Raw genomic sequence first — 23708 nt, forward strand, 5'->3', positions numbered from 1 at the left:
CTACTATAATTAAATGCGACTTTGTGAAATGTATTATTTCTAGCATGGAGAGGCAAAAAAAAAAATAAAAAATAAGTGGGGGTTGTTCACAGAGTATTCATTTTTCCATCCATCAGCACTTTTTATAAATTGTTTTTCTATGCGTGACCATCGAAAACAGCGTGGACAGATGGAACGTGTTTCAACTGCCCCCAATACCTTTTCTGCCATTGCATGCAACAAATAATAGCTCCACATATAGACTGATGTCTTTGACATATTTGTTGCACAGAGCCATTTCTATCTATAAGCCATAGCCTATAAATGGCTACTTAGGGCCCTCAAACCACCAGGGGGCCTCACAAAGCAAGTAAAAAAACAAACAAAAAAACCCACCTTGTCTTTTTTAGACACATGTCTAAAAATGTGTCTCAAGATTCCTGTGTTCTGTACCATTTGTTGCGCAGCGTCTAGCTTTTCTTTTGTGCAATAACGCATCCAGTAAACGTGTTAAACAACATTTGGAGTTGTGTAGGGCAGTACCATTGATACAAAAACATACTAAATTAAACCTACTAAACATACTTATTAAACATACTAAAAAAACTCACAAATTACCTAAAATTGGAAAAATTGTATAATTGTTTTAATTTGTAGAAGTTTTTGCTCTGGTGTAATAGAAAATATTGTATATTAAATCCTGATCCTGTAGCCTATTTGTAGAAAAAAAATAATAAAGTGTACGAAAATGTAATAACTCAAATTACTTCGTTGAATCCGATCAAACATCCACTTTAACATAAAGACGCAAAGGCAGTTTAGTAGTAAATACTGTGTTGTAGGCTCTGTCTTAAAACCAAGTATGCTGCCTACTAGACAGCATTTATGAGTATATAGTCCACTCAAATAACGCCCTTAAACGTTGTGTTAGATTGAGATCAATAGCTCACCAGGTTTTGAGACACAGTCGTAGTATGTTTTGAAAGCTCAATCGTTTATATATACACGCCCCGCTGTGCAGAACACTCCCTCAACCAGTTTAATAGTTTCAAATGATATTCTTCTCTGCACAACTCGTCGCCTTTTCTCGTGCACTGACCATTTGATCTGCATCTACGACAATCTCGTAAGTTGTTTCCATTATTATTCTGTGCTATTCTTACCTCATAACTCTCATACATGCATTGCCTACATACAGAAGACTAAATGAATTGAATTAGATTGGACTATTCTTAATAACTGTGGCACTTTATGAATGAATGTTACATTGCGTTTGGCAGTAATCTGGTGGATTACTATAATGTGAAAGAAGATCACGTCATTTGCGAACATGTTCTGCCTTTATGAGACAAAGTCCAACTCTTTTGCTCCTGAAGTGAACACTCGTTCATTTCAGTGCATAAAAGTGAGACTACACTGAATAAAGAAAGCGCGTGCATATAATATAGCTGCATTTTAATGATTATTTATTCTGGTAAATGTGAAAATGCCTATATTTTCTAGTGATATGGTAGTTAATTATCACTTTTTGCTGCTTATATTTAGCTTTGCTTTCTATGATAAGAGAGCAGTTTCAATAAGGTATTTTACCATTGAAATTACAAGAGCACTGTTCTCAATACTTGGATTATCATTTTATGGAACAGCTTATTGTTTATTAAATTCTGATTATGGACTGATGATTGAGGACACTGTACACTGTAAGTCTAATAGATCCAACAAGTTTTCAGTAGCAGAGCTTTAGACTCCCACAGCTGATAAATAAAAGAAAGATCTACTGTATTAATGTAATGTAAACCCATTAATGCTGGTCAGAGAATAATTTACATTTGCTGAAGGAAATATGTAAACATGGACAGTACATTTGCATGTATTGTGGTTTCTGACTGAAAAAATAACACACTTCAAAGTCATGTTCTGATCTATATCCTGTTTCTAATGGAAATCAAACAGCTGTAGTTGAGCAGTGCTTATCATTTGATAAGTATAAATGTGGCTGCTTGCCATTACTATGACTGTGATAGATGCCAAATTGATCCTGTGTTGATTATTATTGTACATGTTCAGGTAGTTTCATCACGGAATCATTATGTCAGCGGATTATCAAAATATACCTCATTAAATATTAAGTTGTCCATGACTTAGTTATGCCTAGAGCAAATATACTCTATACTCATATACACTTAAGGGCGGTAACATGGAATATTCATAAACATTTCCATGGCTGAATTCAGATAGGTCTAGGCCTAGTTTATCACATTGATCATGTTTTCTCTTCCTTATCAGCTGTGTGAGACAGTCAACAGTGTGATGTCTTAGATCCTCTTTTCATAGACTTCATAATAATTTGACACTACCCATTTATTTAGAGTAAGCTTGTTCCCTCAATTTAATTGAGTGATGGGGTCTCCAAAACATATATAACGTGGTTAAATTAATTTGGTGTTTACATAGAATGAACTTAACTATTTAGGTTAATTTAACTAGATGGAAGTAGACTTCACTTGGATTTTCTGTTTAAATATGGTTGTTTCTAATGTTGTTAATAATTTCCATTAAATTGATTCAATTTTAGATCAAACAACAGCACAGCTCAAGTAAAGATCATAACTGATCTAGGTCAGTCATTAAACTTAATTCTCCACAGAAATGCATATATACCTGCACTTTAACTGCAGATGCACAAAGAATTAGTCGACAGGGTCCAACTTGACCAAATTGGAGACTGATCACCCTCATGCTGACATCACAGGAAACAACTATTTGCAACAAAACAACATGCATGATACTGCAAAAGAGCTAAACCTCTATAAATTCTTAATTACAGCTATTTAAATGCCCAAATATCTCAATTTTAACCAAGGAAACTATGAAGAATTAAAATGTGCAAAGCATTATGTGTATTGCCCATAGCCTTCATTTTGTACCCAAAGTTCAAGTTATTAACAAAATCTTAAGTCTATGGATTTTTTAAATAAATTATTTGATTGAGTTATGAGCCCAAAACCTGACATTTCCAGTAATGATAACTTTAGGGTTTACAGTGCAGAACAAACCTTACTCAAAATTGTATTGACCTCATCACACAAGCATGGAGGCATGATGTATAAGGCTTCCTCTTGCTGCATTAGATTTGCATCTAAATTATTGCAGGTGAATAAGTGGTGCAGATAGGTGACCATTACAGTGATAGTCACCATGTTGATTGACATTGCCAAATTGTGTGTCTTATGGGAATATGTGATTACAAAATCAAAGACATCAGAAAATGTAGACAACATGTTAGACAATATAGTTCTCAGGCTCTGTTTAACCAAGAGCTTCCTCAGTAATTTAGAGAAGTAGAAGAACAGATACAACAAACTGTTTCTCTTCTCCTTTATGAAACACTTGAACTTGGATAACTGGATGTCTTTTATTTTCCCAGTATGACGTTATACTATATAAAGGTATCCAAACTTTAATATTCTGCATCTTCTCCAGTCACTATGGTATCTCATAAGGAGTTTGAGACTGCTGGGAAAGCGCCTGGACTGCAGGTATGGCGCATTGAGAACATGGACCTCAAGCCGGTCCCTAAAAATCTCCATGGCAACTTCTATACGGGTGACGCCTACCTTCTGATGTACACCACCACTGCACCCTCTTACTATATACACATGTGGCTGGGTAAGTGACACACATTGTGGTCAGGGTAGACTCGAGGCAGCATGACGCCACATTTCTGCCTGCAATTGTTTTTTACATACTCCGAGCCAAAGTTGAACAGTGCATTTTTACCAATGGTTGAACTAGAATATGGTTAGAACAATTAACAACTGCATTAACTTGCTCTCTGGCGTCATTCTGGTATGGATGGACCACTTTTCTATCAATTCCAGAGATTGATAACATCAAGTCCCAACCTGTATGTTTGTCTTGTTCTGTTCTACTTGGAAATATGTCACATTACCAGGGTGAAAATGTTGTGACTGACAAAATTTTGCAAAATTACATTCCATGGTTTCTTACACAAACCGCGGCACTTCCAAGGTGAAATGTCCACTGTGTGGCGCTAAAAGTGATTCAAATGTTCACACTAAAAGATTAGATTTTTAAAGTTAAAGGAGTATTCTGGGTTAGAAACAAAAAATAAAGTGCAATCGACAGCATTTGTGGCATAATGTTGATAACCAAAAAAATAGGTTCAACTTGTCCCTCCTTCGGAAAAAAAAGAAGAAGCAAAAATTGTCACTTACAATGGAAGTGAATGGGGACAATATTTGGTGGGTTTAAAAGTGGAAATGTGAAACTTTATAATTTTATAAAAGCACTTACATTAATACTTCTGTTAAAACTCATGTATTATTTGAGCTGTAAAGTTGTTTAAATCATCATTTTTTACAGTCTTTTTAGGGTTTGTTGACAATACATCGTTATGGCATTGAAGTAGTAAAATTGGAAATAACTTTCCACAGAAAAGGTTAGTAAGTGATTTTATCACACTGAACACTGAAGTGTCCCCATTGACTTCCATTGTAAGTGCCTCAATGTAACCCAGATTTTTTCTTTAAAAGGGACAAGTCAAAATAGTTTTTCATGGTAATCAACATTATACCACACAATTGCAAGTTTATGAATGGATAATCTGATGTTTTACTCGTGATTTGTACATTTAGCACCTCTAGTATTTATTTCACCAGGAAACTGCCGTGAGTTTAGTAAAAATATATGTAAAGAAACATGATTCCATGAGACCATCAACTCATTTACAACTTTACAGCTTTACAAGATGCTATACAACAATACTAAAAGCTACCATTTACCCCTACATTTCTCTTGCAATTTGTCTAATGAACTAAAACACATAAAATGCTGACTCAAGGTCTTCCGCCATCAACCCACTGATGCAGAGAGTGAAACCATTATGAGAGCTCTTAAAGTGCACTTGCTCATACATTCACTTTTCACTAATTACTTTATAGCATCCCTCCTTCCCCTGAGAAGAAATCATCAGGTTAAGTACACATGGCATACCTCGGAAGGGTAGTCACTTAAGGTACACTAGAGCGTGCTTTTGTTTGTTAAGCAATGCGTCATACATTGGACCCCACGTAAGATTTAAATGGTCCTCTGTTGAATTTCAAAGACTGATCAATGTAGCTCTGTATTTTGTCCCCATCCAATGGTTTAAACCTTCTCTTAATGCCTGCAGACATGCTCCTAAACATAGTAGTTCCCAAACATTTCATTTGAGCTGTAGTGTGTGTGAGAACAAAATGTTTATATGAGGACACAGAGTGGGAAAAATCCCTAATGTGTTCCATGAAGCCCCTCCTGGGTTGCCGTTTGGGTCTTATTTTACCTTAAACTAAACACGGCTGTGCCGCTTGGCAAGCGAGCTCTGTTTGAGTATTCCAGTAAGTTGTAGTACATTTTCTTTTATTGACAGAAGCCTCTAACAAGAGATCGATAAATATCATTTTAATTAATTATATAATTAGTTAAAATGTCTGGTATACGCAGAACCAATTTTTAATGATTGTTTTGTCCCTTCTTTTAGACACAGTAAAAATAGACTAATCATTGCACTGCAAAAAGTACAATATTCATATTTTAATAATAACAATAAAATGAATTGAGTGCCACAGGCAGTGTTGGGGAGTAACAAAATACATGTACTTATTTAAAATACACTAAACTATATTCCACTACAGTTACAATTTAAATAATTGGTAATTAGAATAGTTACATTTAAAAAGTATTTCAAGTACTGAAGAGATTACTTTGCATTGTATTTGTTTAATTTAATATTTTGTCCTTTCAGATGGAAAACATTTATACATATAAATGATGTGATCCAAAGTTCATTTGAACAGCAGTGAATCACTTTCTTATGATGTGTTACATTCATACGAGCTGACAGAGAATTCAGTTTGGAGCAGAAGAAATAGAAATAAATCTTATGTAACTTGTCAGCTTTACGCTAAGCTAAAATGTTATTTCTAGTCATTTTACATGCACATGTTACCAGACACGATCATATTTTTATCAATAAAATTAATTTTAGATCATAATTGATTTTTTTCTTATAAGACGTTTGATATTAGGGCAAAAATCAAATTCTTGATAATAATATTTTTTTCCTGTAAAAATATCAAAAAGTCCTTAAAACAAGATAAATTAGTTTGATCTTGTTTCAGAGAATGTATTTTTAACATGTGTTATTTGTCTTACTGTACTGACAGAGTTTTTATAGTCAAAACTAGTGAACAAAATCTACCAGCGCTGAAGAAGTAATTCAAAGTATTAAGAATACATTACTGACCTTGAGTAATCTAATGAAATAAATTACAAATTACATTTTACAGCATATATTCTGTAATTTGTTGTGGAATACATTTCAAGTAACTTCTTAAAAAGTAACCCAACACTGCTAAATTATGTTTATAGTTTATTTTAAATAACAACAATAATAATTTTACATGACTCACTGCAATGCACTCATTCCGGTTTGAACTAGTCGTGTTCTGTTAGCAAACAAATCAGTGTTTTCAACAAATCTTTTAAGTAAGCAAATGGTTCTCGTTTACTACCATTATTTCCATGGTGAAATATAGTTTTATATTTTTTTTTTGGACAAATCAGTTGATTCAATGATTGAATGACTCTGTCGCCACTTACTGGAGTAAATATGCAGTGTCCAGAAATGGTCACTGAACGACCCATTGAATAAAATCAAAATGAACAATTAATAAAAATGTCACCACTATTTTAAAGCCAGAAGTGTTCCGGTGAACGCCGCTCATCCAATCAGATTTGAGGACCGGACCTAATTGTTGTATATTAATATAATTTATGTTGTTACATTTATGCAAAGTTATTTTGAGATCTAAATGGTCACAATTGGTGTTCTTCTTTAGAAACCCACTAAACAGTGGCACTTATCGGTAGACCCAATAATGAGAGCGTTTACATACACCGATTCTGCTTAATAAGCTGGCAATGGGAATGTAAACACAATAACAGTGTTCCTTCATCAGTGTAAATGGCGTAAGAATAAACTGGTGGACATGGGTAGATTTTTGACCATAATGCCAATTTTGCGTGGCATGTAAACACCTTTACCTATCTAATGTGTGCATGTGTTGAGCGCATGTCATGTAAACACGGTTTCTTGTTTTGTCAGACTTTTGAAATAAGCTGATTTTGGGGCGTAATCAGCATATTGGTGTGCATTTTAAACATGCTCATTGAAGAACCAATAACCGGTTGCGTAGCAAAATATCAGTCAAACTGATAATTGGTCTACCTCTAACATGGAAAAGAAGCATGATTTCATTGTCTCTTGTATGTAGTTTTTCCCCCTAATGCTCCCCTGATAACTCTTTATCCTCTCTCTCTCTCTCTCTCTCTCTCTCTCTCTCTCTCAGGGAATGAGTGTTCTCAGGATGAAAGTGGTGCAGCGGCTATCTTTGCCACACAGCTGGATGACTTCATGGGGGGTGGTCCAGTTCAGTTCCGGGAGGTCCAAAATAATGAGTCACTCACTTTTCTGGGCTACTTTAAATCTGGCATCAAGTATAAGGTGAACGTCATTGGGGAATTTAATGACGGTGCCACTTCTCAGAATGTTTATCATTAATTAGCTGTGAGAATGGAAAAGTGGCCATACTGCTGGTCTACCTTTATAGGACCATGGCCAGAATTAGTTATGCCTTGGACATATCCATTATGCTCAGTCATGGTACATTCTTTGCATTACATTCAGTAATTTGATTAACTCAGAAAGTTTCCTTGGCTCTTTGAAAAACACTCTGCCAAATGGATGGCATTTAGTTCCTTGCTAATCCTAAAGTTACATTTTCCCTTTTCCCTAGAAAATGCCAAGCAGGGGCTTAATTTTAGACATTTTCATATGTAGTCTTTGGATAAGATGACACAGTATCCATGAAACTTCATCCTGAATACCCCATTGTTATATAAATAAATGTTGATTTTTTTTTTTGTGTTAATAGAAGAATTGGTTTTATTCCATCCTTATAGACCATTACTTTTGAATCAACACTTATGTTTTAGATTCCTAATTGATCTGTAACTATGCTCAGATTCATGTCTAATCATTGTTTTACCATGTGTGTGTTTAACACCTTTGGCTAAACAATCAAAAAACTTTGATGCCATTTTTAGCATTGGTGTACTGTAGTTACTGTGTTTTGCAGTACCTAATATGCAGTAACTTATTAAACAGTAACAGTAACTTTAAGCAGTGGAATAAGGTCTTTATTGCAATCCTTCTTGTCTTTATAGATAGGTGGGGTTGCGTCTGGCTTTCATCACGTGTTGACCAATGACGTCACTGTGAAGCGTCTGCTGCACATCAAGGGCAGGAGGGCCATCAGAGCCACGGAGGTGGAGATGTCCTGGGCCAGTTTCAACAAAGGAGACTGCTTTATTGTAGATTTGGGGAAGGTATAGATATCTAAATCTGACCACAATGAGGTAGAATGTGTGCTTCCAAATAGCTTGTACACTGCTTTAGGGAACCGCATTATAAATCGTATTCTTTAATCTATCTCATACGGAACTGTAGCATACTATTTTAAGTTATTGAGATGTACTCTACATACGTATACCCCATTTATATGTCATTTTATTACACGAATCTGATTGGTCGAGTACGGCATCCTGTAGTCAAATATTTTTGTTTAATTAGTGCTAAACTTTTTATGTATATATATATATATATATATATATATATATATATACCCTTTTCTCCCAATTTGGAATGCCCAACTCCCACTACTTAGTATGTCCTTGTGGTGGTGCAGTTATTCACCAGGTGGCAGAGGATAAGTCTCAGTTGCCTCCGCTTCTGAGACGTCAATCTGTGCATCTTATCACGTGGCTCATTGTGCATGACACCATGTGGAGGCTTATGCTACTCTCCGTGATCCACGTACAACTTACCATGCGCCCCATTGAGGGCGAGAACACCTAATCGCGACCACGTGGAGGTTACCCCATGTGACTCTATCTTCCCTAGCAACCGGGCAAATTTGGTTGCACCCTGTCAGGATTTATTTTGCGTTAATGTCTTGCTGACTGTACATTGTCTCTTATACCTATACTAGTATTCAAAAACATATTTTTGTCACATTCATGAAAACAAGAAAACTATATATATATATATATATATATTTTTTTTTTTGTTTGTTTGTTTTTTTTTTTTCAATTTTGATCAGGACATTTATCAGTGGTGTGGCAGTGACTGCAATCGTTTTGAGCGTCTGAAGGCCTCTCAGTTGGCCATCGATATTCGAGACAATGAGAGGAACGGCAGGTCAAAACTGCACATGGTGGAGGATGGGGCAGAACCACAGGCTCTGACTGATGTGAGTGGATTTAGTTTTGTTTGGTTTGGTTTTATGTTTTGTTTTGAAATGCAAATTCTTCAAATAAATGTAACATTACATTTTCGTGGATGCTGTTTGCCCCTGTATTAGGAAACAGAAGTTACTTTGGGTCAGATATTATCAGATCTCACGCAAAACTTGGCACAATGGCTTGCTTGTTTCTTTTCTGGCTCTAGCTTTCATGTTGTTCTGGTAAAGAGAATGCATCCATCACGTGTTTAATGAGAGAAGAAGAGTTTTGCATGCCAATTATTCAATCTGCTGCAGTACATTCATCTCAGGGCTGGATGTGTGATCTAGTTGGCATCAGATTGGTTTTAGAAATAAAGCACCATTGTGTCCATATGGGCTTTAATCCTGTGTGTCATCCCACAGGCTCTTGGGCCCAAATCCAACATTGCCCCCTCAACTTCAGATGATGAGGAAGTGGACACTTCCAACAGGAAAAAGGGTGCACTGTACATGGTAATAAAGACTCTTCTTTCTAACCTATTACAGTACAGTTCATAAAGTATTCACCATATTAATTATTGATGAGGACTATTTTAATAATGATAAAAACTGACAGCTGTAAAGCCTAAAGTACAGTCTACATCATTCACACAAGGACAAAACACTGTTTCTTATGATCTTAGTTTTTCAAAATTACAACACCTATATTTATCACTCCTAAATACATCAAGTCTGACTGCCATCCTACAGTATTTTACTGTATATTTATGGTAGATCTCAGATGACTCTGGTTCCATGAAAACATCTGTCGTGGCCCAGACCAGCCCGTTCAAGCAGGAGATGCTCTCCCTCGATGAGTGCTACATCTTGGACAATGGCGTTGATAAAAATGTGTTTGTATGGAAAGGTGTGTCTTAAATGTCTCAATGTGTAGTAACTTGTTTATTTACATTCTCAATACAAATTTCTGATGCTATTGTGCATTAATAATCTGTTTTTTGTATTTGTAATCTTTCATCAAAATAACGAGTAATGTAAAAAAATAAAAGTAATATTTTGCTCTGCCTCTGAAACAACTTCCTTTTTAGGATGACGCCACCTAGGCCACGTAAACAATTGGTTAATTTTAACCAACAGCCAATTTGCTATTTAGTGATTGGTTCTGCCTGCTGTTGTAGCTAATACAGCCTTTCCAAAATCTTGCCAATAGTTCATCGCAAGGTATTACCACTCCGGATTTTCATACCATTCTCTCCATTCTGGTATGAAACGCCCAACTTTCATGATCCAATCAATTCATGGTTGCTTAAATCATGTCACACCCTACATTTTTTATTGTTAAATATCCCATTTCACTCATAAATGTGTTGCATTACAGAAGAAAAATGGGTTGCAAATGCAGTTTCATGTTGACTTGCGTCTGTGGCTGCCTTAAATGTGTTCATATATCTCCTGTATCTGATATATCTTGATATACTGTAGAAGTGATACCATCTTCATATGTATTTTTCCACAAGGCCGGCATGCAACTCAAATCACTAGGGGCCCTTTGTTTAAACGTAACACAAAGTTTTCATAAAGTTGAAAGAGCTTCTGGCTAAGACTCGTTTTCCCTTTTCCAACAGGACCGAATGCGAACACAGCTGAACGCAAAGCGGCTATGAAGACAGCAGTGGAGTTCATCAAAGAGAAGAACTACTCCAGCAAAACACAGGTACAGTCTGAACACACATACTTAACCCTTGTGCTGTGTTCATTTGTGCTAACACAACTGTGCTAACTGTTCTGTACTCATAATAAAAACATACATAAAATCAAATAAAAGAGATGAGATTGGAATGTGTTATATATCGTTGGAAAGGTCTCAATAAGTCAAATGCAATGAACAGATTTGCTTCACTCAGAGGCCAACCTGCAGTGAGTTTTAGAGTATGAAATTCCTACTGACACACATAGATATAATAAATTGGTGACACAGTTGCAGAGAACCAGGACCCAAACGCAGAGTGAGAGAACCAAAAATAATTTATTAGACCAAAAAGGCAAAAAAAAATAAAAATAAAAAATACAACCCTGAAGGGGAAAAATAATCCAGGCAGGCACCCTCTAAAGCTGGGCTAGGGCAGACGTATTGGACACAGCACCGACCGGACCGAGAAGGGATGGGAACGACAAACGAGACCGACATGAACGTGAAACAAGATGAACTGGCACTGGACAGACTAAAATAGGGAGAGAAATCAAACAGGTTAAATGCAGGGCAGGTGTGAAAGATGAAATAATAATGGGCAAACAAGGAGGCGGGGTATGACGTGAGACTAAGAGACACCACACCTCAGACCGAAGGTCAACTGGTGTTACAAAGTGAAAATAAATAAATAAATGTATCAAAAAAAAAAAAAAAAAAAAAAAAATAAGGTGTTTGTTCAGATGCCCTGTGTCAACAGAGTCATACAATTGTATTCCAACTGGATGAAATAAACTAAATTTTTCAGAAAAAATAAATAAAAAAGTTAATCAATATAAAGTTTACAATTGCCATATTATAATTGACACTAAATGAAAAGGATACTTCCATTATTGTAGGCAGTTCTTTATTCTTGTAATTACATTTTTCATCAATTGTAACATAAATATTTGTTATGGATTTACATATGTTAAAATCTGCTTTTATAAACAATGCATTACATTGTAATTCACAAATGTACATTTTGATACACACAAATTAGTGATATTTAGTGAATTCTCTGAATACTGATACTTGTACTGATTTGTTAAAAATTTGCCTATATCACATGATATCTTGCAGTAAATAAACATAAATGTGTTTACTAAATTTTTCATGGTTTTACTGGTGAAGGACTACTGACATATTTACCTGCTGTTGTGCTGCTTGCCGCTGTAGATCCAGGTGCTGCCTGCAGGGGGCGAGACTACTCTGTTCAAGCAGTTTTTCTCTAACTGGAAGGACAAGGACCAAACCACTGGCCCTACCAAGGCCTACACCATAGGCAGAATAGCCCATGTAGAGCAGATTCCTTTCGATGCCTCTAGCCTGCATAGTAACAAAGCCATGGCAGCTCAGCACAACATGGTTGATGATGGTTCTGGAAAAGTCCAGGTAAAATCCAACTCACACTCACATACAAAGTGAAATCTACAGTAATTTGGATCTATACAACAAATTAACAAATGATCTTGCAAAAAATGTTTATAATAATAAGATACTAGTTTCTGATTATTATGAGGTTAGGGTTAGAATATATGAAACAGGTTAGGGTTAGATTTGACTATATGAACCTTGGCCAAAAAACGGATTTGAAATGTAAAGGATTTTTTTTTCTTCTAGAAAAAATTATCTTCTTAACAAAAAGTTATTAACACTCATGTTTGTCTTAATTAGATTTGGCGTGTGGAGGGAGGGGACCGTGTTCCAGTGGATCCCTCAACCTACGGTCAGTTCTTTGGAGGAGACTGTTACCTGATCCTCTACACTTATAAACAGGGAAGCAGGGAACAGCATATCATCTACACCTGGTTAGTCCATAACATGTTTATAGTATTGTATGGTATAGTATCTTAGAACAGTTCAACATGTCAATTACATGCTAGACACATACTTTAGACCATGAAGTGTTATAAGCAAACATATCTATGCTGTTTGCTACTCTAAATATGGGCAGTGATGCTGGTATCATTATATAGAATGCATGTTATATTGTGTTACAGGCAGGGTCTGAAATGTACTCAGGATGAGCTGGCAGCTTCTGCCTTCCTTACTGTCCAACTTGACGACTCCATGGGAGGAGCTCCAGTTCAAGTGAGAGTAATTCTCTTTAAGATCCAACAGCACTGTGGATGTTTTAATCCCTAAAGCAACAAAAAAGATGTTGTTACCACTGATATGGTAGTGTTTTTGGCTATAATAATGACAGAACATGGCCACATACACCCATCATCATCTTATAGAATAGTACTGGATAAATCCCTTCCACAGAGTTCAGCAGACTTTCACTAAAATCAGTGCAAAAATCATCTGCAGATTCCATGTGTGCTTGCATTTAGATTTTTAACATACATTTTAACAAGCTATCACTGATTTGTTGTTCAGCATTCCTGAAAGGAATAGTTCACCCAAAAATTCTCTCATCATTTACTCATCCTCATGCCATCCAAGAGTGTATGACTTTATTTCTTCTGCTGAACACAAACAAATATTTTTAGAAGAATATCTCAGCTCCCTAGGTCCATATAATGTACATTAATGGTGACCAGGGCTTTGAAGGTCTAAAATCATATAAAGGCAGCATAAAAGTAATCCATAAAACTCCAGTGGTTTAATCCACGTCTTCAGAAGTGATATGATAGGTGTGGATGAGAAACAGGTCAATATTTAAGTCCTTTTTAACTATAAATTTCCTCTTTCACATTCTTATTTTGTTTTTAGCCATTTGCATTATTTGTGCATATCGCCACCTCTGGGCAGGAATGAAAATTTATAGCCAAGCTAGTTTGTTGTAAATTTTAAAGAGTCTCATAGAACATTGTTTTAAAGACAAAAATCTGAATGTTACCCTGCTCAGGTGCGAGTGTCCCAGGGTCAGGAGCCCCCCCACCTGATGAGTCTGTTCAAGGGCAAACCCATGATTATCCATAGTGGAGGGACGTCCCGCAAGGATGGCCACACCACTCCGGGGAGTACGCGCCTCTTCCACATCCGTCAGAGCTCGTCTCGAGCTACTCGTGCTGTAGAGGTCAGTCACACACCCGTCCCACTGAGGACACCATCATACATAAAGTTTTCTTAAGTGTATCCCATATCAATGCATTTTGCATCTTCCATTGTAGGTTAGCCCCTCTGCATCCAGCTTAAACACCAATGATGTCTTTGTGCTGAAGTCGCCAAACTCTTTGGTTGTGTGGAAAGGTTTAGGTGCCAGCGATGAAGAAATGGTCGCTGCCAAGTATGTGGTGAGTGTCCTGGGAGGAAGTTTCACTGATGTGGCCGAGGGTAAAGAACCAGGTAAGAGTCCACTGTGTTTTGAGGGACATCATCATAGATCAGATGTGACAACCAGCCTTAACTCATCTCTCTTGCTTGGCTCTCTCTTTAGCGGGATTCTGGTCAGCTCTGGGAGGGAAGAAGGAATACCAGACATCTCCAAATCTGCAGAATATGGTCAAACCATCACGCCTGTTTGGTTGCTCCAACAAGACAGGCCGGCTAATGGTAAATCAAAGTTACAAAAACTGAAAGATTGGAGGATAAATAAATATAGATTCGATTAAAATGAACACATAAAATCAACCAAGCTTCTATATATCAGGTCTCTGAACTGCAGTTTTGTGTGCATCATGAAATCATGAGTTTATTGATTCTGTCTTTTGCTCTGTCTCTCAGGTTGAGGAAGTCCCTGGAGACTTCAGTCAGTCAGACCTGGCTACCGATGATGTCATGTTGCTTGACACCTGGGATCAGGTGAGTTGATATATGCAGTCCACATGAATATAGTTTGGACTCTTTCTAATATTACTGCATGTTTCATGGTTAGCTACAATCCTAAATAAAAAAACCTTCATTCTAGATTTTCCTTTGGATTGGTAAAGAAGCAAATGAGGTAGAGAGGACAGAGTCACCAAAAATAGGTGAGTGGCCAGTTTACTTTAGGACTTGCTTAACCCTGGGTTAATGTCTTTATGGAGAATGCTTAACTTGTCCAATCCATGTTATTAATCTTGTAAATATGCAAATAAGTTTGGCAACCCAGAGCTTATAAATGTACAGGTTGAAAACCCAAGATTAATTACTAATCCAGTGTAAAGTACAAACACTAGTGAAACATGGAACAAAATAACCCAGCATTATGTTTACCCAGGGTTAAGAATGACCCTAAAATGTTTTACATATTTTGTGATTATACATCAAGTCTTAGGCCAGAAGCATACTTTACACAAGTACATGGATGCTGATGCGAGTGTGTGCCAATGCGTCATATGGTTACCAGGGGTCGGCAACCTTTTTGACATAGAGTACCATTTTTTTATTTTGCTGGTCAATGGCTGCGCCCCGCCCCTGTGGAAAACCAGCATGTGAAGAATTTTGCCTGGGAATTTTGACAGAACATCTTGTGAAAGTATTTTAATGAAAGAAACGCTGTCCTTTTGTACAAAATGGGATAATGAGTTAATGTCACAAATGTGCTTATTTGATTACTGATCATGAAATAGTGTGGAATCTATACATTTTTTGAAATCACTCAGAGTTGTGTAATCACTAGCTGAGCTGGGTAAATAAAGAGTTTGGCGACTTCAGCACAACGACATCATTGGTGTTTAAGTTGGAGACAGAGGGGGTCAACCTACAATGGAAGATGCATTTAATATCCCATTGATATGAGATACATTTAAGAATACAGTATGTATGAATGTGTCCTCAGTGGGACGGGTGTGTGACTGAAGCCTCCCATTCAGCTCATGAAAGCACGCAGTGTGGTCATGAAGAAGAATTACATCAAGATGTAGATTGGAATGCAAGTGCAGAATTTCATATGAATAATATAGTCTACTTCTCTCTCACCGTTGCTGGTGTGCCAGTGATTAACCCTCTGCGTGCCATAGGTTGCTGACCCCTGGGTTAAACATACTAATGTGCCTACTTGTGTTACTGTGGCGGTATCAAACATTACTCAAGGGGGGCGATAAAGCTACTTTTAAAGTTTGTGCCACAATGGATGTGTTATTATTCATGTAAGTTGCTATGAATACTTTGACTTTTACTTACTTGTTAGGCAATATTCCCTCCACGCTGTTGCTCCACCATTGTAAGTTGACTTGAAAGAGAAAACATACCATAGAAGAGGCCTGTTCACACTAATGCCAATTATAGCACCCCTTGTGGTTTTCATTGAGAATGCAATGTGCACTTGTATTGTGTAATGGATTGTAGTCTAACACAAGCATGCTTTTTGGTTTTCCTCTCAGCAAGTCCAGCCAAAAAAATCCTCTAATATGTTTCAGCCTAAAGTCAACATGTTCTCTCTCTCTCTAGCTAAGGACTATGTGGACTCTGATCCTTCTGGACGTCGTGGGTTGCCCATCACAACCATAAAGCAAGGGGCTGAGCCCCCGACCTTCACAGGCTGGTTCCAGGCTTGGGACACACATATGTGGGATACTGACCCTCTGGAGAGAATCCGAGCTTGCTTTTAAATTAAAAAATGTTCCCTCGTATTTCTTTAAAAAACAAAAATTGTGTCACACATTCCTGCAGCATGAATTGCAACTTTCCTGATGTTTCTACAATACAAACACTTTATTGAAATACCATCTCACTTAAAACATTGATAGATTTTACAGTTACAGGCCCAGATTTATATATAACCTAGTCCAGTAAAATTGATTTTTGGCAAGTTGTTTAGCTGTGTTCAGTCAGGACCAGAACCAGCTTCCATAGTGGAAGGAAACTTAACTCTAACAAAAACATATACAGAAGAAGCTATTATTTTATAAAGTGATACCATATTTAGTTGAAAGTCTATAGACTATTTATTTCTGTTTTGGCTTACTGCTATTTAAACTTAATAATGTCTATGAGGGAACCACTTCTAGTGGCATGTGGTTTTTATACAGGAAATTGATACATTTTAAATGTATGTTGAGCTTAAATAAAGAGAAGATGAATCTAAATCTCTGACTGTTTTTTTTTTTTTAGCATTCTCCATTTTCACCCATTGTGATTATTTGGGGTCTCTTATGTGTTTTCTCCAAAAGTTGTATTCAGATTACATTACTTAACAATTACTTATTATTTGTTTCTGTATTCATTGTAATGAAGTAAAATGTCAAATTTTCAATGTATGAAATTTCAATTGTGGAAAATCAATGTATGCATTAAATGCTATCATTTTCTTCAAATATGCTTTTAGTCTTCTCAACATATAAAATCTGGATAACAATGACTAGGTGTTTTATACACAATCGACAGGACGTCTGGTCCACATTGTGGGTTATTCTGACCAAAAACCATCCACTTTGACAGCAAGGGTCTGTCTAAATGACATATAAAACAATTACCCACATATTACTTTTTGTGAATTTTAGGGGCAGGTATACCTGACAATTCTGAGTCCAATACAATTAAGCTCAGCCGACAGCATTTGTGGCATAATGTTGATTATCACTACATTATTTCATTATTTCAACTTTTCCATCCTTTTCTTAAAAATAAATACAATAATAATTATTGTTACAGTGAGGTTCTTACAATGGAAGTGAATGGGGGCAATTTTTGGAGGGTTTAAAGACAGAAATGTGAAGCTTATAATTGTATAAAAGCACTTATATGAATTCATACTTATATGAATTCTCATATAAGTATAATAATAATAACTCATGTATTATTTGAGCTGTAAAATTTTTTAAATTGTAATTGCTACAATTGTTTTAGGGTTTACATCGTCATAGCAACAAAGTTGTAAAATTGGCAATAACTGTACACAGAAAAGGTTAGTGATTTTATCACACTAAAATCATGTTTACACTCACTGTAAACTGGCCTCATTCACTTACAGTTACTGTAACCCAGATTTTTGGGTGTTTTGTTTTATGAAAATTTAAATTATTTTTAGTGGTAATCAGTATTTTGCTACAAATGCTGTTTAATGAGCTTAACTTATTGTGACCGGAATACTTATTAACTTATTGAACCCGGACTATTCCTTTAAATCAATGATACCAGAAATGTTTAAAATCTTTCTCCTTGCTTATGTGTTTGATGACTTATACAATATTTCTTACATCCTTTTTCATCCTCTTGAGATCTACAGCTCTCTCTTGTTCTCCAGATGTGAAAATGTGTTCATGTAGCAGCCTGTCGCTATCAGGGGAAATGACAGTTTAACTCAACAGCAATTTTTAAAATGAGCTGGCATGGAAAGAGCTAGAAAATAAAAGCAGTGCTTCTTATCCAGTACTGCAAGTTATCTCTTGTTTGCAGGATACTGTTATAGAGAAAATTATGAGAAAAAAGAAGTAGATATTGTGCTTTATAAATCCAATTTCATGAACTACCGAAGAATGCATTTAAACTGTGATGTAACACTTTTACATTCTAAACTTGACTATTGTTTGAAAAATATCATTTTTGCTTGTTTATTTATCTAGTTAAGTATTGTCTTCTTTGAAGGGTGCATTGCTGAACAATCATATCTGAACAAGATATGTCATCAAAAAATTGTATATACATATAACAGTATACTTGGACATGTTTGCCTAATCTAATGGAATCAGATGTGTCAATTTAGTGAATGATGATTATTGCTATACAAGCATCCTCATCCAATAAGGAACCTTGAGATCAACCCTCATGTTAAGCTGTTGAGTTGAAATTCAGTTTTTGGATATTTGTTTAAGGTCTGTTTTTGATCCGATACTGTATCTTGTATCAAATGCTATATGTTTTAAGTTCTCTTGTGCTTTCCTCTAAGAAGGCTCTGAAAACAAAAATGGAAACAGTAATATGAAATTGCTAGGCAACAATTTGAAAAAAATTAAATTAACTGTCACCCATTTAATATTGAGATTGTGAAAAATTATGCCTTGGGGTTGAACATTTTCAAACCTAACAGCAACTCAAGGCTTAAATGAAGCTGATCTGTTCTACTGTCACATTTTGGATGGCAGCTGAGGAGTTTCTCAGACTTAGTCCTCAGTTGCCTGCAGCACAATCTGAAAAATTCATAGAGAACAGCATAATTTTAGCCACACTCAAGAGCCCGCCATTGGTGGACATGTTTCAACATTTTCTATTTGCTGGTTGTAAAGCGAACAATAAATAGGTTGAGAAAGGTTATAATATGTGTCTTAATTGTAATTTTATAAAATTCTGTATATATATATATCTGCGATGGACTGGCGACCTGTCCAGGGTGTCCCCCGCCTTTCGCCCAATGTTAGCTGGGATAGGCTCCAGCCCACCGCGACCCTGTACACAGGATAAGCGGTTGACGATGGATGGATGGATGGATGGATATATATATATATATATATATATATATATATATATATATATATATATATATATATATTTTATACACACTGTATACATATTTCATTAATTTGTTTCTTCTTCTGAAAAGCCATTTAATAGTCTATAGGTTACAGTTGCCACTATATGGGAGATCATGCAGGGCCAGCTGTCACAGCAGCAAGTTGTCACAAGGGCTATATTTCAGTAACTATGAGATTTGGAGTTAAAAGTCCAATTGCGCACATGTGTTTTCTCTAGCGGAAGTTTTGTAAGTTGGTTTCCAACACCTAGTTTAAACCCTCTTAATGTAGAATATTTTTGGTGAGCCTCACCCTCCAAAGTAAATTTTCACCACCTTCATATTTTAGTTCTAGCTCTTGGGTAAACAAGTGAAGAAAATCAGACCACACTGGCATATATTAAAGGAGACCTATTATGCCCTTTTTTTTTTTTACAAGATAAGCCTCAGGTGTCCCCAGAATGTGTACGTCATGTCGGGGGCCCCGGCCTGAGAGAACAAGGGAGGAATGGGGAGGAACACACCTTTGTGTGTTTGTCTTTTTGTTTAAGTTTCGTATTAAAATATAATTTTTATTCTCAAGCCATTTCTAGCCTCCTCCTTTCCATTAATCCCTTTACAAGATCATTTATTATTCCATGTTGTAAAAGCCTCTTTTTGAGTGGAATCAAAAAACACGCTGTTTTTGTGTGTGTCTCTTTAAATGCAAATGAGCTGCTGCTCCCCGCCCTCAACATAACTCTAGTCTCTGTGAATACAATCAGAGACAATGGTATCTTTAGCTGCATTAAGCTGCGTTCACACTGCCAGCTACTTTGAAGCTGCGTGTCGACAGTGGCTGGCGGTTAGGTCTCTTGTGGTGTGTATGGAGAGTCTAAACACTGTTTATTTACAATTAATATTATTATTCAAATATTAGGATCACGTGAGCTCTACCATCATCTCTCGTATTAGCTGTCTCTCCCGAAAGTCGCTCTACATTTGCATAAAGTTAAACTGTCCACTGCATCTTCATTGGCTCTGATGCCGGGAGTACATGAAGACTCTTATGTTCACTTTTACAGCCAACAACAGAACATTTATGATGCTTACAAAGCTGAGACATTAATCTTCTCACATGTATCTACTCCAGCATGGAAAAAAATGGTGGACTGTGTTTAGATCACTCAGTGTAGTGTATGGCGGGTTGCCAATGTGTTTGCATTCAAAGGCAGAGAGCAAATGTATGATCTTTGAGAAAATCAACATATAACTTTCTCACAATTAGCATCTCTTCCTGAGGCACCACACCCCACTGAGTGAAGATTGCAAATTTACACCTCATTGTTACCCTTCCACATCTGTCCCATTCTCTCCTCTCTCCTCCTCAACCATTCCCCTTCAGCTCAGAATCACCTAAGATCTGTATGTAACAAAATACCATATCTGATGTATACAAATAAGGTAACTAGTGTAACATGTTTGGAATCATTTAAAATGTCTCAGTGCGTCTGGTACAGTGCTCTTATTCCCAGGTTTGTAAAACTTAATGACAACAAAGTTATAAGGTCTTTGCAAAATACTGAATAATTCTGGAGGTCTATCCCCCTCCTTGAAGGTTTAACACCAGGATGTTAAGAACCCATTCGCCCCCAAATTATCATTGTTCAAAGGATAATACCATTTGGTACACAATGTGTATTCTCTCTGGATATTTAAGGAGGGCTGGCCCAGAGCTCAGGGAGTCTGTAGGTAGACTTCCCACACGATCGCTGTGTGTAGTTTTCGTTGCCAGGTAAATGTTTCTACAAATTCCTCAATTTCTGAAATGTTGTTATTATATTTGATTGATTGATGATGATTTCACTCTATGAATTGGATTTTGAATTATTGTTATATTTACCTGGTCAATAAATTGTAAACATTTGATTTTATTCTGACTGACTCTGAAATGTTTACCCAAGCAGATTAAACGATTCGTATGTTACCGCAAGTCTGCGTCAGATTAGTGACGACTAATATTTGGCATCAATTCAAGTGTACTTGGTTTGCAAAGACAAAAAGGGAATTTCCGTTTAGAACAGCAAATGCTGCTTGACCAATCTAAATTAGTGTTTGTCTTACCTCTGTTTTAATTTGATGTTTCTCCAGATAAGTGTACGAGGGAAACCACGCATGGCCAATCTAAAGCTATTACAAGAGAAGTTATGATGGTCAACTTACATCTGTAATAGTGGCCGTGACTTCTACTGAAGAAAACGTTAAGTTAAATTCAAGTGTATGCAATTCCATGGGGGCTATACTGAAGTATTTTTGATTGTGTAAACGTGAATGTGACCGATCTTAGGTATATAGCAATTACCTCTGTTTGATGATCCAATACTGGCCGCTTGTGATCTTGAGACCCGCAGTGTAGAGAAAAACACGCGAGGACCTCAAAGCGACATAGTTTCCTAATCTGAACGGATAAAATATAATTAAAGGAGTTAGAGTAAGTTAAAGAATAATCAAACATTAGCTCACTTTTAATGATGCTCAGGTAGGATCTATGATAATAGGGTGGAGTCCGTAACCATTCGTGGAGAAACGAAAATCATTCATTTTGAAACATGGTAGGGTGGTTGTGTACACACACTGCCTCACATCATTGCCTCACCTTCATGCCATCCCAGATGTGTATGACATTCTTTCTTCGCAGAAGACAAACACATTTTTTTAAGAAGAACATTTCAGCTATGTTGGTCCATACAAAGCAAGTGATTAGTGATCAGGTCTTTGAAGCTCCAAAAAGCACAAAGTTAGCATCAAAATAATCCATCAGACTCCAGTGGTTTAATCCATCAGACTCCAGTGGTTTAATCCATAACTGTGTCCCAAACAACACACTATACTATGCACTTACTAAATGTACTATGCACACAGCCATGTAGTGTATGGATTTTCAATGTGTAATATTGTATCAAATGGAACACTTAAAATTTTATTTTGGATTATACAGAAACATTCACCATTTAACAGCTGACGGAATTGACGTTTAACACACATGCAATGTGTTGCCACTAAATTTAGCATGTTAGCCAACCTCAGTTCAACACTTGTATCTTAAACAACATACATATTCATACAGATTGGGGTGATGGTAAAGCATTCAACTCACATTTTACATTTGTAAGGTGTTGTCATCACTAAAGTTTAGCTGGCTGCTACATTCTTCATTATTTACAACTGTTTTGTCAGACCAACAGCGCAGCAAGTTATCTCCGCCCCTTGCGCTACGTACGGCAAGCCGCGTTGAGTCCATAAAGTGTCTACCATTCCACACTCTGTTTTGACGGTTTAAAAAGTGCATCATCGGGGTCCTTAAAGTACACTTCTTTTTGCTACATTTTCAGTGTTAATATACTACTCGCACTATTTACAGTACAAAACGGCATAGAATAGAACAGAAGTTTGGGATGCACCTCATGTCTTCTGAAGGGATACAGTTAGTTTTGGGGCGAGAACAGACCAACATATAACTCCTTTTGTACTGTACATCTTGACAGCATCCTTGGCGATCATGATTGCAAGCACGATTACACTTCCAATAGCGTTATTTACATTTATGCATTTGGCAGACACTTTTATCCAAAGCGACTTACAGTGCACTTATTACAGGGACAATCTCCCCAGAGCAACCTGGAGTTAAGTGCCTTGCTCAAGGACACAATGGTGGTGGCTGTGGGGATTGAACCAGCAACCTTCTGATTACCAGTTATGTGCTTTAGCCCACTACGCCACCACCACTCCACACGTCATCTAGCGCTCTGCGCAAGCATCAAGAACTAGGAAGTTTGATCGAGTTTGAAATCATGATTGTGCCTAGAGACTGCAATGACAAGATGTACAGTGAAAAAGGAGTTACATTTTGGTCAGTTCTCACCCAAAACCAACTGGATCGCTTCAGAAGACATGGATTAAACCACTGGAGTCATAGGGATTACTTTTATGCTGACTTTATCTGCTTTTTGGAACTTCAAAGTTCTGGCCACCATTCAATTGAATTGTATGGACCTACAGTGCTTACATATTCTTCTAAATATCTCTTTGTGTTCAGCAGAAGGATGAAAGTCATACAAATCTAATATGGCATGAGGGTGAGTAAATTATGAGAGAATTTACATTTTTGGGTGAACTATCACATTAAATGACTGGGTTGGCCCCTTGAAGCAAAAACTCAAAGAAACTTTTTAAATATCTTTTGAATATACCACCACATTTGTGTTATTGCAAACATAATTATTTGTACAGAATGTAAAAGAGAAACTATAGGCTATGTTTTCGATTCAAAGAGTGAGCAAATGTTAAAAATGGCTCT

At 36.6% G+C, this 23708-nt stretch overlaps 1 protein-coding gene across 1 annotated transcript; it reads left to right on the forward strand.

Annotated features, from left to right (window-relative positions):
• Window positions 1-961: 961 nt before the first annotated feature.
• LOC127649281 (scinderin-like) lies at window positions 962-17012 on the forward strand. Its single transcript, XM_052134320.1, has 17 exons — window positions 962-1105; window positions 3463-3648; window positions 7392-7546; window positions 8269-8430; window positions 9204-9353; window positions 9750-9839; window positions 10101-10233; window positions 10952-11040; window positions 12232-12447; window positions 12730-12863; window positions 13056-13146; window positions 13910-14080; window positions 14175-14349; window positions 14441-14556; window positions 14728-14805; window positions 14912-14972; window positions 16375-17012. The coding sequence occupies exons 2-17, from the start codon at window positions 3468-3470 to the stop codon at window positions 16533-16535; spliced, it is 2163 nt and encodes a 720-aa protein (XP_051990280.1). The 5' UTR covers window positions 962-1105; window positions 3463-3467; the 3' UTR covers window positions 16536-17012.
• The last annotated feature ends 6696 nt before the right edge of the window (window positions 17013-23708 follow it).

This window comes from Xyrauchen texanus, chromosome 9 (assembly GCF_025860055.1).
Source record: "Xyrauchen texanus isolate HMW12.3.18 chromosome 9, RBS_HiC_50CHRs, whole genome shotgun sequence".
NCBI lineage: Eukaryota > Metazoa > Chordata > Actinopteri > Cypriniformes > Catostomidae > Xyrauchen > Xyrauchen texanus.

Bases quoted from the DNA above. Each gene is read 5' to 3' on its own strand.
- LOC127649281 (XM_052134320.1), top strand. From the start codon at position 3,468: ATGGTATCTCATAAGGAGTTTGAGACTGCTGGGAAAGCGCCTGGACTG. The intron at 11,041-12,231 runs GTACAGTCTGAA...TTGCCGCTGTAG, and splicing joins ACTACTCCAGCAAAACACAG to ATCCAGGTGCTGCCTGCAGG. The intron at 14,350-14,440 runs GTAAGAGTCCAC...CTCTCTCTTTAG, and splicing joins GGCCGAGGGTAAAGAACCAG to CGGGATTCTGGTCAGCTCTG.